General features: G+C 32.7%; 1 protein-coding gene across 5 annotated transcripts in view; it reads right to left on the bottom strand.

Moving 5' to 3' along the window:
- LOC117174319 (ESF1 homolog) overlaps positions 1-15,710 on the bottom strand; it is a 247,024-nt gene that overhangs the window by 22,225 nt on the left and 209,089 nt on the right. For all 5 annotated transcript variants that reach the window (XM_033363327.1, XM_033363328.1, XM_033363330.1 and 2 more), the window contains one exon: positions 9,232-9,454. In XM_033363327.1, the coding sequence (XP_033219218.1) occupies positions 9,232-9,454 (223 nt within the window). The remainder of the gene's footprint in view (positions 1-9,231; positions 9,455-15,710) is intronic.

Raw genomic sequence — 15,710 nt, 5'->3', positions numbered from 1 at the left:
CCCCCCCCCCCCCCCCTACTTCCCACGAAACAAGTTCCCCTGCACTTCCTTCAACACCTCCTTCTTCTGGTCCCATACACACATTTTCTCATCTATTTTTATTTTTCGATACCCTACCTTCGCCGCTCTCCCTTCGCTCCTCTCCTTCCTAGACCTGTCATTTAACATTCTCTGCAAAGTCCTTTCCTTCCTCGTCAAATCTTGATCGATGAAAACCTTCTTGTTCTTTATCCTCTTTTTGTTACGCATTACCCATAATTTTTCTTCCCAGCTCTCCAAGTCCACCACTGCCACTTCATTCTCTTTTCTGCCCTCTCTCTTCTCTCCATTCTTAACTCTATTGCTATTATCCTTTCCCTATCCGCTGTCTCCTTCTTTTAATTTCTAAGCTCTCCTACTTTCTCTTCTATTATAATCTCCATCTTCTCACAAAAACCTTGCTTCTCGCCCTCCCCCCTGTCAACTGCTCCTATTCCCGACCTGCCCTTCACCTTCTATAGCCTTTTTTCCATCCTTTCTTTCCACACGGTGATGACTTGCTCTATACATCCCGGCTTTAGTTTAAGTGCCGACGGCCATGACTAACCTAAGATTAAAAGTTAAAATGATCAAAAAATAATAAAAAATAATTAAAAAATAGATTAATACATGTTTCGCTAGATATTTCCGAACACTAGTTACATATCTTTTTCGAAGTTCTACATTACGAAAATATATGATTTAATCAGAGAGGAAATTCCAGAAAACATATACCCAATAAAATTCCATAAAGGGAGATTTAGGTATGTAGAATAGCAGAATAATGGGATTGGCCGAAGAAACCGAATTTTTGAAATTCCTTGCATCAAAGAAATGTAGTACTGAATACGTCAAATCGAAAAAAATTTTGATCGAAAGAAATTAATTTTATAAGAATAATGATTGTTTCATTCGGTAAACATTATTTCTTGAATCCAAACACATTTTCTTCGATCCGAAAATTATTTGATTGGGCGTATTCAGTACTACATAATTACATTTCTTTGGCTCCAGTAATCTTCGTTCTTGCTGTACAAATTAAACACTCTAATAACATTTTGAAATAAAACATTGCAATGAGGTCAAAATTTTTTAATTTTTCGAATTTAAACAAATTTTCCTATTGGTACCAAAATTATAGCCATTTTTTTTAAATTCAGTATTCAGTAATAAATGCAAATAAAATATTAAAGTTAAAAAATATTTGAGATAAAATTATTTAAAAATAAACAAAAATGAAATTTTTTAAAATATTTGTTACCACAGACCCTATGAGAACGATCAATCTACTTATTGAAGGCTAGTTCGCATGGCTTTCTCGTCATTTAATTGATAGACCGTGACCGTGAACTTCACTCCGCACCCTTAGCCGCTATCTATACAGGGTGTCCAAAAAGTAACAAAACACGTAAATAGTTTTCCAGACAAAATAGTTTTTCAAAAAGATCAAGGTCATTCTTGGAGTAACGTTTAACGAGAAATCCAGTGGTGAACATGAATTTCACCTTGAGCATGACCTTCAAGGTTATTTTAAAGTCAACTTTTTCTAATGGGAACCCCTATTTTTGACAAATGTAATCGAAGGAGCAGGAAGTTTTACATCCGAACATGCACTCAGGTCATGTGTCAAGGATGAACTTGAGATTGACCTTCAAGGTTATTTCAAGGACAACTTTTTTTTCAATAGGAACCCCTATTTTAGACAACGGAAATCGAAAGAGCGGGAAATTTTACGTCCAAACATGTACTCAGGCCATGGGTCAAGGATGACTTTGAACTTCAGCTGAAGGTTTTTAGGCTTGACCCAGATATCGGCCAGGTACAATCTGTACGGCTTCGGCTCATGTGCTTACGAAAAACGTCGAGGTAATTCTTGGACCTTTTTCGTAAACACCTGAGCTGAAGTAGTACAGATAGGACCCGACCCATACCTGGGTTGAGCCTAAGAACCTTCAGCTGAAGTTCAAGGTCATCTTTGACCGATGACCTCAGTACTACCTGTTTTTTCAGTGAACGATGATTGAAGGCAGTTTTATAAGTCGTTCTACGTTAGGTTCATATCATTTTATCTGCCCTCGATTCGCCCTCGTTTATTACTTATTCAATGCATAATATACAGAGCTGTTTATCTCCAACTGTTAAATAAAGAAGACGACCTATTTCATGTAAAACTTTAGTCTATAAAGCGAGATATACAGTAGTCTTCATGTGTGCCTTGCCAATGAGTTTGGCTGTTTGTATATTTTTAAATCTAGACTTGAAATCACAGCCTACTTTATCAAATAAGGCATACGTCAACACTACTGTATGATGCATGAATACGCCATTGCGTTTTTCAAACAGATGAGTGGTATACAGATATGCATAAAACTATATTAACCTCTTCAAGTTAACAGCTTTAAAAAAATGTAGTTGTTTTACCGATGAAATTTAGTATTCATTCAGTAACCTAATGTTTTATGTATAACCGATCGCTACCTTTGTAAGTAAGTACTTATCTTTTTTTTGTATTTTGTATAAATAACAAACGATGGCGAAGGGATGCTTTCAATCACCCACCTCTTGACTTGAATAATGAATCCAGATTATGCATTAATTCTAACAGATCAACATCAGATGAAATACGTGTTGTAGAAGGTGATCCAAGTACAATGCGTTAGATGTGTTAACGCAAACAGCAAGTGCATTTTGCTTAGTAGGCAATGCTAGACAAGGGACGCTACCCGAGATTAATTCTGGAAGGTCTCAGATCAGTTAATCGACCATATTTAATAAAAGGACAAGAGTTACAAATATTTATGAAACAACTAAGGCATGCGGCGAATAATCGAAATCAATTTGAAGATAATAGTTCTTTCACTGACGAAGAATTCAAATGAATTTGGCCAATTCGCAAAGAACCATTCTCATTTCTTTCTACATACTGTGATCCTATACCTCAAGAGGGAGGGAGGTCATCAAAAGTGAGACAATCTTTCAACCATAGGTTTGTTCCTCAGAATGTCGGATTCCAAGCAATACTAAGGCAAAAGCTATTGCTGCAGTGGATTGTACCTAAACATACAATCAGAAAAGTAGCAATTTCCGTATTTTAGGTCAGTCGTTCCCCTAGCACAAACATCGAGATTTAATAAAACGTACTATGATTGTTGCTCCAGATGGCTTTATATTGCTTCATTGGGACCATACTTTGCGGATTTTCACAACAATGATGTAGGGATTTTGGAACGAGATTTTCTTGATTGACAGAGGATATAGGGATGTCGCGCCATGCCTAGAGCGCGTTGGAATCACTTGCTGGATGCCGGAATTTATTCAGAATGGACACGAAGAATCGATGGATCGTTGAGGCTAGGAATGGACATTTTTGCTCCATCTTCAAATTCTTTAAAGGAACAATTATTATGCCTCATCTACAACACCTTCACGAATTTTATTCCATCGCTGCCACAATCATTAATCGATTTCACCCACCATTTTTTATAGAAGGCGTAACAGTTGAACACGCAAAAAAAATTATTCGGAAAAGACAAATTCCAAACGTATTACAAGTGCTTGTAGAGGTTAAAAATCTAAGCATGCGACACGCTCAGTGGGTTCGACTTCAACAAAATGTGGCTCCTAATTTTCCTATTCTTGATTTACAATATTTACGAGATCTTACGATTGGTATTTATCAGGTAAATCTAGCTCCTTCATATATTGAAGATAAACTAGATAGAGCTGGTGGAGAAGAAATTGAAGTTGATATGAATATAAACGTCCCTGGGCTGATAGGATTGAAACAGTATTCTCGATTTTGCCGTGGAACGACGCATCAAGTCATCATTTCATACAGTGTGCACGATGAAGAAGAAATAGAAAAGTACAATGTAATAAGTGATTACTACTGTACCTGTCAATCAGGAGCCAGGACCTTGGGTACCTGTGCACATGTCGCCTGCATCCTATGATACTTTGGGTACGCTCGACATCAACCAAACGTTAAGTATCCGGACAGCAGGTTACTGAACATTATTAATAAAGAAAATGAGCAGCACCATTAAGAGACTAATAAAACGGTGAGTTTGCATTCTTTGTATCTCTTTCCAAAAAGACGTAAAAATGTACTCACTGTTTTGCACTCACCTAATCACTAACTGACTCACTCACCTAATCACTCACTGACTCACTCACTCACTCAATCACGCACTCAATCACTCAGCCTCACTCACTTCATTATGTTCACTATTTACATGATACGCTTATTCATTTGCTCTCTCTTCCCTTGTATTACTCAGCCATTCAATCACTCAGTCACTCAATCATTCAATTACTCAGTCACTCAGGCTTGCAAACCCCCCACTCACTTTTCAAACTCATGTACATATAAGTAGTCACATGCATTATGTATATATTCCTTATACTTGGTGTGTATACTTGAACGGTTTACTATCAACCTTCGATGCTCTGTAGCGTCAAAATGGCGCATAAGATTAAGCTTTAGCATTAACATATTTTGTTCAGCATGAAAAGATGTGCCAAATGGCAAAATTAGAGCCAATTTCACGGAGAGCCATTTTCAATATATTTAGTACGGGGTCCTTTGAGTTCAAAATTACAGAAGTCAAATTAGAATCAAAATTTCTGAAGTTTAGCCCGTCGACACTTTACTCTCAATGGTCAAGCGGTGGGTTTAAGTCTTGAGTTGTTTCTTGAAGCAACTTCCTGCGATGCAAAAATAAAAATCCATTGTTCCACGCTACAAGGATTTTTAGTTTTCTAATAATTAATCGAGTGTCCATGGTAAGATAAATTCTTTTATAATTTTTTTTGTCGAAAACTTAACTATTCCGTTAGAAATTGGTTGGTTTAAAATTTAGCTGTACAAGTGTAGGTCGAAAATTAATTTTTTTAGTTGCAGATTCAATTACGTGATCAAAAAATTCGCTTATTTTGGGGTACGTCCATCCTCTTCTTTCAAAGTTTAAATACTTGTTGAAAATGTACGAACTGTCTTGATCATTTATATTTTTTGGTAGACCTTTAACTTAGTATATACAGATACGGCATTTTTTGCCGCATTTCAACTTTGTAGTCCGGCAATATCTCTAAGCCTTTTTCAGATTTCCCTGAAAAATACTTGTTAGTATCTGGTCACAGAAGAGTGATTGGTCGCAACTCGAACCCCTTTTCAAAGTCCCCCTTTAAAAAATGCGCGTGTTACTGACTGATCACAGAAAAGTGATCTGTCACATCCCAAACCCCTAGTGTCGTATAATATGAATGAAAATTTAGAAATCAGGATGTTCAGGATTCGTGATTCAAATCTAAAGTGCTGCCATCTGCTACGCATTTCGAAATTTAATGATAAATTGTATTAGTGTTATTGTTCTGTATAATTATCTTTATTATGAAATTTTTTGTAAATTTATAACTTAATATTCCTCATTTAAAAATAAAATAGTAAAATACTGTACCTACTATTTTTACAAAGTAATGAAAAATATTATTAAAACAGAAAGTCATAAATTTAAATGTTTTTGGTTAAAATATCAACTATTAAGTACATTTTTCTTTGAAAATTAAGCTTTTTGGATAAGTAATTTTTTAACTTGAAACTTAACTGATCCATTTTTGGTAGAAGATGTATCTTTTTTAGATGAAGTTTCAACTATTTAGTTGAAAATTTATGTATTTTGTTAATAATTCGACTTTTTGGTAGAAAATTAATCTTTTTGGTGGAAAATTGAACTATTTTTTATTTAAAATAAAAATATTTTTTAGTTGAAGTAGTAACCATTACATTTTTCGTTGAGAACTGATTTTTTGAAATAGAAAGTTCCACTAACTTGTTGAAAATTTGTCTTTTTTTGTAGAAGAATAATGTTTGTAGTTGGAAATTAAACTATTCATATGGTTAAAACTGTATGTATTTAAATTTAAAATTTATGTCATTTGTGCAAAACTCCTCTATTTTGGTAGAAAAATAATCTTTTTTGTTAAAAAGTGCAAGTTTTTTTGTTAAAAATGAATCTGTTTAATTCTATGTTCATTCTATTTTCATTCATGACAGACAGTAAGATTTTACTAACTACTCCCTTACACCAAATCGTCTTACGTAATTTTGTATAACCACTTTTGGACCCTAAAAAATGGTGGTACGTGATTGAAAATTTCAGAATAAAAGTTTCCATAATTTATGCACAGCATCATGCTTGACATGCATTAAACCAAACAAACATTCTTTAAATAAAAATTACCTGCATTAAAAAAAAAGTCATTATTGCTCATTTAAAAGAACTATAACTCCAATATTCTCAAAATAGGTATTTTTAAATTTCAATTTAAAAAAGAATAAAAAAAGTTAATGCATCAACATTTTTAAGAATACTAAGCATTCTTGAAGAAATTTTCAAGAATTTTGGACGATATTCCAATTGAAAGTGGGCCCTCTGAAAATGAAAATCCTGTGAAAAAAAGTATCATCTAAGCAAAAAAATTATAAAAATGCAGCACGGATTTGAGAAAAAAATGATAAATTTTGAAATAAAAGTTAGAACCTTAGTTTGGAATTGGTAAACATACTGCCAATAAGAAGACAGCGACATATACCGAAAATTAAAATCAAAATTATGTATAAAATGTCAATAAACACTGAACACAGTTAAAATGTTGCAAACATTTTTAACTGCTTTTGACACAATTTGCAATTTCCTCTTTTGCAATTGTATTAACACTGTGAGATTTAATTTAGCTAGTCCTTCTTAAAACGCGACTAAGCTATTTTATAAACAGAAGAAAAAACAACAGCCGATATTCTCTCTTCATACCACATACGTCGGAACTGGCACCAGTCTCGTGAGAATTAAATCTTTCGACCGAGTTTGGACACTATGGACAATTTCTCTCTGCTTGAAGTAACATGGCGTCCCGCTTGCATGGAAATACTTTATAATTAAATTTCAAATCACTACTTTACTTTTAAAGCTTCCAATTAAAAATCATATAAATTTAAACGTTTTTAGAATTATGAAACTTAAAAATTTTATAACAATACGTTCTTTTCACTCATATTGACTTAGGCAAGGAAGCATGAGAGGAGCGAAAAACTCTTAAATATATTATGGTTTGAGATACGAAACTTAAGATCCAAAGCCTAGGTAAAAAAATATGGAATCGTAGTCAATGATATCCTCTACAACTCTACCTAAGGTCAAGGAGATGACAAAGACTAGCAACAAGAGGAAAACATCCCCGGACAACAGGACAATGGATGCACAGGTTCCCAAGAGATACGCTACAGATCCAATGAATAGAAACTGACTACCAGGCGGAATCAGCGAGTTAGAAAATTCGGCAATCTCTGGAAAAACGGGCGCATTAAGGTATAAGCACAGAAAAGATGTAAAAGACCGGCATTATCGTGAGTCGGCTTTCAAGATATGTTTTTGGAACTTAAGTCGCATTAAAAATTTGTACAAATTAGACAGGAAACAACAGGCTAGACTACTCGATTACACTAACATTTCTCTCTTGGAAACATGGTTCGCAAATGTAAACGAAAAATGTAAGCTACCTAAATTCCTATAATCATATAATGTGCACTATGTAAACGCAATAAAAGAAAAAATAATGCGATGCGCGAGTGGCGGTATCCTAACACTAGCAAAAAATTGCCAGGTATTGCCTCTAGTACTTTACTAGAAAGCTGCCTTTGGTTATTCACAAAAAGTAAGACCACTTCCCCTATTATTGTTGCAAACACTTACTAGCCACCAGATATAGATAGTGAAACTCATAAGAAAGGCAAAATGCTTGTAATATTAATGGAACAAAATGGATTTTTTATTATATGACGATAGACCGCTATCCGATTGAATAGGGATCTCTACGTATAAGTTGAAGAGCTTTCCCATGTTAAAAAATTTTATCACAGTAAATAATTTTAAAAAAGGATTAAAGAACCCCGCAGTATAACTGCCATCTACGAAAATGATACCGGCTACCTGTTAACCGCGGCAAGGCTTTATTCTGCAAAGAATCCAGTCGTTTAGGACAGCTCTAAAGATCTTATATAGCGCTTTCAAACAATGTATTGGCCTGCAATTCTCTGAAATGGATAAGTCGCATTTTTCGGAAGGAGTATAGTGCCTCCTAACACCAACCATTGTAGAATGAGTAATTCCGAATTTAAATATGCGGTCAATATGCGGACCAGATGCTGATGTGTAGAAGTAAACTTCTTCCGCCAGAAGTTATTGATAACACCTGTCCCTGTAGCAGAAAAGTTCTTCGTGCCGCTATGTTAATATTGTGATGTTATGAAGTTCTCGCAAACACCTTGAAGCGGATGATATTATCCATATCTTCATTAAATTCCACAGGGCAATAGCTGAAAAGGCGCGATGGGTTAATGAGAAACTGTTGATTCTCACTGAACCTTCTCTTTCTCTTCAGTATTCTCCTCGTTGCAAAGAGTTTGTTCGCCCGAGAATGCAAGAATCGACGTATCTCTACACACACAATGCGGTTCTAAGAGTGCTTTACTACCATCTCTGACGCTCTTAGGCTGCTGGCTGCAAACCCGCCCTGCCGAAAGCTCCGTAAAAGATAGAATCAATTGTCAAAAAATAGAAGTTCCAAATTTTCTGTAACTACGATTTTCGGACAGCAGTCTCCATTGTATTAAGACTTTAAAAAGGAGCTGTAGCGACTGTACACAAAATATTCGGTTTAAGTAATTTCCCCTGTGATCGGTGCTTTCGGAGGTGCTAAACTATCATTCGCTCGTAAGCTAAAATTCGTATCCGCCTGCCAAAAACATGCCAAGGAACTTGCAAGCTGGATGCAGAAAGTTGTCATCTTTGGCTCGTTCCGTCTTCTCACGACACACTTAAAACATCTGTTGGTGTTAGTTGCTCATAGAGGAAACCTTACGTTGCATTATTTAGCACTTTAATTCACTCGTATTCCGGTAAACAAAATACAAATCTATTTGAAAATCGCCTATATATTTTTTTATGAGTTTACTCAATAAACCCCGTAAGTTTAACTTTTTCCACTTTACTTTGAAATACGTTTCAGGCTGCATTAGTCTCTGTCAGCCCTGCTTCCTTATTAAATTTTGGTATTGATGGATTATTTTTTAGCACAAGATATGAAATTGATGACCCACCTCGTAGAATGAAAAAGGAACAAATTGAGAAGCAATGAGATAAAAAAGAAACTTACCACATTCATCTTCACTTGTTTCACAAGCTAGCAATGTTTTTAAATGACTTTCATTTAGTTCGTCAAGTCTTCCAGAATTTAATTTTCGAGTTATTTCCTTTCTTTCAGTACAAGTTTCATCCCAAGTTAATTCTACTTTTTCTTGCTGCAAAGCTGTAGTCGTAAAAATTCTTGGTTGGTACGTTGAAAAGTTCGGAAGTTTATCGCAAAACTCAGTTGGAACCTAAAGTTTGAAAAAATAGCGATTACATCACTGTTAGTATCTATAAAATAGCGAACAGATTTCATTTTTATATAAAAAACGAGATTTTCTTTCCTTACATTTATTTTGTTTAACTAAGTAAAATGCGATTTTTCATATTTTATCAAAAATCGCTAAGTTTATCTTCAGTTTTAATCTTGAGAACAGTAATTGGTCACAAATTACTTAAAAGATTGCGTTAAATATGATAGTTTAAACCCAATATAACACTCGTAAATGGAGAGTGCTTGAAAGCTTCGGTTCATTAAAATATAGGCTACATTACCTAAGCATAAAATTCACCTTTTCACCAATTTTACTGCATCAGCCTGTTTTTAAGGAAATCAAATTTAGTCTATCACACTAAAAAAACATAATTTCGGACAGAAGTGGCGGCTACGTACGCAAGCAATGCAAATTCGGGGTGACGTTGCCCCATCTAGTGTTTACTACTCTGACCTATCTAAAATATTCTAAGTTTCTTATTAAAAAAACCGTTAAACTACAAAACCTCGGTAAAAATCGTGATGTTACTCCGCGATATCAGGCTAGAAGAATCTCTCTCTAATAAAAAAAATCATTGTTTTAGAAAATTTAAAAAATTTGTATTTATTCGTAATTCAAATTTGTCTCTCCTGGAAATTAAAAAAAGTGACATAAATGCTATGAAATAAAACATTAGATGATCGGAATGAAATGCTTAGTTCGGTATGTGAAAGCCTAATCTTTTTAATATATAGTAATAGAAAACTGGTTTAATATCAATTTTACATTATAGGTGTACATGTAACTATGAACATTTACAGGCACGAGAAAAAGTCTTCGCACACTTCTTTTTTGATGTCTGATTAAGTTTTCTTAATTTTAATTATGTCAGAACTAAAAATTTACTCTTTCAACGGTTGATTGTTCTCGAAAATCTGTATAAAATGATCTCAAGGTGAAACCAATTTGTCTATTTTTTAAGTAGATATTGCAAAAATAGTGTAAATTTCAAGTTTTTCCTACTTTTTGGTTACAGCTTCAAGTACTTGCAATTTTAAAAGATTATTCAAGAAAATATTGAAATTTACACTATTTTGCAATATCTACTTGAGAAATAGACAAATTGGCTTCACCCTGGGCTCACCTTATTTAGAATTTCGACAGCAATCAACCCTTTCAAGAAAAATGTCTTAGGTCTGGCATAATTAAAATTAAGAGAACTTATTAACTATCAAGAGAATGAGAACTTATCAAGAAAATGTGTGCGATCGCTTTTGCACATCCCTGTATGTTAAAATTGCAGACTTGTACACATATAATGAAAATATAATGAAAAATTATCATGATAATTCACCAAAAACAAAATAATTCAATTTAAAAAATCTTACAAGTATATTTTCGGTAACTGTACACATTCAGAATTCTGTTCGTTCATCTTTAAACTCAATTGAATTATACTAAAATTAAACAGACTAGTTAGATGTGAACCAATCAACTGAATTCAAATCAGCACTCTTCCTAACTCTCTCAGAGCTTGGGTCTTTCGAGCAGGAATTTTCAAAATTCTCAAGGCAGTTCTCTTACAAGTTTCTTAGTGTCGAGTCTGAAAAAGCTGTTCTTTAATCCACAAAAGTGGATACATGTTCCAATGATTTTAATTTGGAGAATTCCTGTTCGTTTAAAATCGAATACCTTTTTTAAAAGTTAAACTTAGCACCCCTATAAGTTGCTCCTTTTGCTGAGAAAATGATCTGTGATTTATTTCAGAATTAAAAAAAAATTTCAGATGTCGCTCAAGGCCATCTGAGGGCAAAAACGCTCTTTTTCAATTAAATTGACGCTATATTTAGATTATTTAATTCTGGCGCGTATGAATTGTGTTATTTTCAATTCAATATTGCGCTCAAATTTTTTCATAATTTTACAATTACATTGAAAGTTCACTCAAGGTCATTTTCTTAAGAAAATGTTGATTTAATTAAATTTTGCCTAGTTTCTTTATTCAGAAACGGTGTCAATTTATTCATCGCGGAACAAATAATTACCCAAGTGGCTTATCGACAATAAAGTTTTTCTCTTTCTTTTCTAAAAGGTAAATCATGGTCCCGTCTGATGCACATATGATAACTAATTCTTACTTCGTAATTACAATTTGACAACTAAATTTGCTTATATATTAATGAAGCTGAGATATCCTACTATTTTTGACGTTTCCTATTTTCAAATTAAAACTAAATTATAAACAAAATAACTACCATGAAAAGAAAAACAAATTTTGAATGACTATTTCCGCAAAGTAACCTTAAATTAGTTCAAAACAATAGGACACAATTATTAAACAACTTAAGTAATTTTATTACCGCAATGAATAGATTGCCACTGTTTCTTACTAAAAAAAACTTGGGAAAATTAAAGTAAATCAACATTTCCCCAGAAATTTTCCGAGCCTGAAAAAAAAGTGAGTGTGACACGATCGGCAAACTGTGAAATGACTGCGAATTTTATGGACCAGGAAATGACCGGGAATTCAATTTAAAAACCGGGAATTTACTTTTGATCTGTTATCGGCAGATTAATTATTTTATTGATAATTAATCTCTTTTTAAAAATGTAACTAGTTTATTCAAAATCAATTTTTAACTAAAAATTTTAATATTCCAGTAGAAAAATGAACTATTTCAGATAGATTGTTGATCTTTTCTAGTTAAAAATTCAACAATTTGGTTGTCAATTTGTCTTTTTAATTTAAAAATCCACTTATTTTGTTTAAATATCCACTTATTTTGGAAGAAAATGAGTCCTTTTTATTGAAGATTCATTATTTTGATTAAAAATTCATTTCTTGTTTTGCAAAATAAGCTTTTTGATTAATAATTGTTATTTTTTATTTAAAAATGAAACTATTCTTTTAAAACTTCATGGAACTTGTGGAAAATTGGCCATTTTTGGTATATTATTAATCTTATTGGTGGAAAATTTTTCTTTTTGATAGGTATAAAATTCAAATATTCCAGTTGAAGATTCATCCTTTCGAAAATTTATCAGTTTGGTTGAAAATCAATTTTTTGAACTGAAAATTTAACCGTTCTACTTTAAATTGAAAACTGACCTTTTCTAGTTCAAAATCTTCTAGATCTTTTTTTAACCTAAGAAGTTTTTTTATATATAAAATATTGGACAAAAATTTTGTAAAATGTACCAGAAGACCACAAACTACGTTTATGTAATTCATTTAGGTAGGAATTTCACTAAAAATTGTTTGTAAAGACAAGAAAAGTGAGACTATTGTTTGACAGATTTTCCTTGCAATTTTTTGAACCTTAGAACTGTTTTTTTTTTTTAATGAAAATCTCGGCCTGAAACTTTGCCTTTGCAGAGTTCGGTATTCTCAATGGGCACGAAAACATGAAGTTTGGCGGCCACTAGACAAAGCTCTATCAAGTGGCTTATCGTACACTTGTAATGCGGTTATGCGGGGTCCACACAGTCCACACATAAACGATGAGTAAAACAATGTTCCCTCAGTACTTCATTATGATTACGGAGTGGCTATTTACTGCGATAATGATGGCGAAAGAAAAGTAACCTCATTTCACTCATAACAAATTAGGCGTGTTGGACAAGTGGCAGACACCTACATTACCAACATTATCAAAAAAATTTCAACTGATGGTATATTTACACGTGGAACGAACCTCTCTTTCTATCACTAAACGTTAGAAAAAGAGGTCCGTTCAACTTCTGACACGGTAACGTAGTCCCAACGCAGGACTCAATTCAATCAGTAGTCACGACCAGCTGTCTCGTCTATATCTGTAGAAATGTGGGGTCCACGCTGTCAAAATTTGCTAATGCGACATTCCCATACCGTTAATAATAGTTTATTTGGTTACCGCCCCTTATGTTTTATTTCCAAGTAATATGTGATCGATTCCGTAGTAGGAGACAAGTAGGTCAGTGGGTCAACAGCTGAAGTGTGGTTCAAGCTCAAGGTCCAAGTCAGTTCTGCCAGATCGAGCTAGAAATTTACCCCCACCATACCTACCGTTTGGGAGACGCAAAACAGAAGGTGCATGGTTAGCACTGTAAGTTTGTGTGTAAGCCGAAAATGCACGATTCGAACTTCAGGGTTTTCAGGTTTTCTGCTGCGCGATGATTTGCGATCTGAAAGCTTCGGAAAACTTCGGTGGTCTTCTATTTATATCTCGATCCTCATTTGAAATAAATTGAAGAAATCGGCGATTTTAATGTTGCGCCTGATTCTTAATTTCATGCATGCGTCGATTTTGAGGTTATATTTTTGATGTGTATATAATATGGATATTATTACTATTATATATATATATATAATCAGTATTTCAGCTAAATTTAGCAATATATTCGGTCTTACGGTCAATGAAATATTTTTTTTAACCCTAAATTCTCTAAGTTTAACATTTGTTTCGAAGTTTCCATCTTTTAACCATTGGAACTTTTTCATACAATCATTTCTAACGTTAAATTTTAATTTTTCTAACGCCTGATATTAAGAATCGAAGATAAAATGTAAAGAATCTTCATTAATATTTCTAAATATACGAAATTTAAATAATTAAAACGGTGGAACATCAACTGTGCCTGCTGAGGATGCTTTGGCTAGCGTTAGCTACTTGCAGCCAACCACCTCGAAAGAAATACCGTGGGAGAGCATCAATTGGGATACCACAATGAATGAGGAATTGGTGCGTCTCTATGACGAAAGTGCGAAGTTTGAAATGAAAATGAAAAAAGGATACAATTTAACAACCACGTCTTGATTATAAAAAAATTAATTGTTTAAACAATTCATTTTTGTCACAGACTTAAGATGGTTATTGCCCAACATGTCGAAGGCATTTTTGATTAGAGTTGAATTTTATTTTTGATTATTTAACACGGGGTTAAATTTTTATCGAAAAGGCTGAATTGCATACTAAAAAAAGGCAGTTTTAATCACATACATGAATTTTGCACACAAGAAATTCATTTTCCACCAAGACTAATTTTCTATACAAAAAAAAATTAATCTTCAACCGCAGTTAAATTTTCGAGAAAAAAAATTGATTTTCCATCAAGAAAGTCGAGTATACAATCCAATAAAAAAAATTTCAACTAAAAAAGATCACTTATCAACGAAACATAGAATAGTTAATGCCAAAAACAAAAAGAATTTTCTACAAAATACTTAAATTTTTAACAACATTTTTTGAACTAAGTTGAAGAATCAACTAATTTTTTTTTTAACAAAGTAGTTCCACTTTCAACCAGGAATGCTGTAAAACATCCTAAAATATGTAAAATCCTTCAAAACCTCTTTCGTGCAATTTTAAAAATAACCTAAAATATTTCAAATCCTTTAAAATCTCATACATACCCTGTTAAAATTGTTGAAATGCTTTAAAATTTCTTTAAATTATAAAAATAAATTGAAAATTCCTTGACATCTTTTTAAACATCCTCATATATTTAAGATCCTTTAAAATCTTTTGAAATCAATTGAAAATTCATTAGAATCTATTTAATTATCCCAAAACATATCAAAACTTTCAACGTCTTATATTAAATTATCGTAATCAATTGAAAATTCCTTGGAATCTTTTTAAAATTTTCAAATCCTTCAAAATCTTTTGAAACACCTAGAACTTTTTTTAAGATTTCTACATTCCTTTGGATTTGAAAAAATAACCCTTCTAAAATTTTTTTAATTCTTTAAAATTCCTTTACATTATAAAGAAATTGATAATTCCTTGACACTTTTAAAAAATCCGCAAATATCTCAAATCTTTTGAAATCTCTTGAAATTTTTTAAAGCTTCAGATCGAAATTAGAAAACAGACAAATTTCAAAACCTTGAATATATTGAAATCTTTTTAGATTAGAGTTTTGAAAATGGGATCAACAAAAATTGAAAGCTGTGTTAAGCTTTCGAAATTAAATTTTTTTTTACTCGATATGGTTCACGTCTTTAAATTTTGAATTGTAAACTTGAAAGTTTATTCATACAAAATTAATAATCTTAAATAAATTGAAATTGTTCAAAATTAAAATGTATGTTTTCCAATTCGACAATCTCTAAATTAAATTATTTCAGGCTGAAATTTATAAAAGAGAGAAATTTCAAAACTTTAAAAATTAAAATGTCTGTAGATTAGTTAAAATATTAATTTAAAGTTTTAATAGAAATTACTCGAGTTAAAGTTTAACTATTTCTAAAACTATTTTCGTATAGAATTAT

Source organism: Belonocnema kinseyi, chromosome 6 (genome assembly GCF_010883055.1).
Source record: "Belonocnema kinseyi isolate 2016_QV_RU_SX_M_011 chromosome 6, B_treatae_v1, whole genome shotgun sequence".
Lineage (NCBI taxonomy): Eukaryota > Metazoa > Arthropoda > Insecta > Hymenoptera > Cynipidae > Belonocnema > Belonocnema kinseyi.
This window is presented reverse-complemented; position numbering and strand designations above follow the sequence as displayed.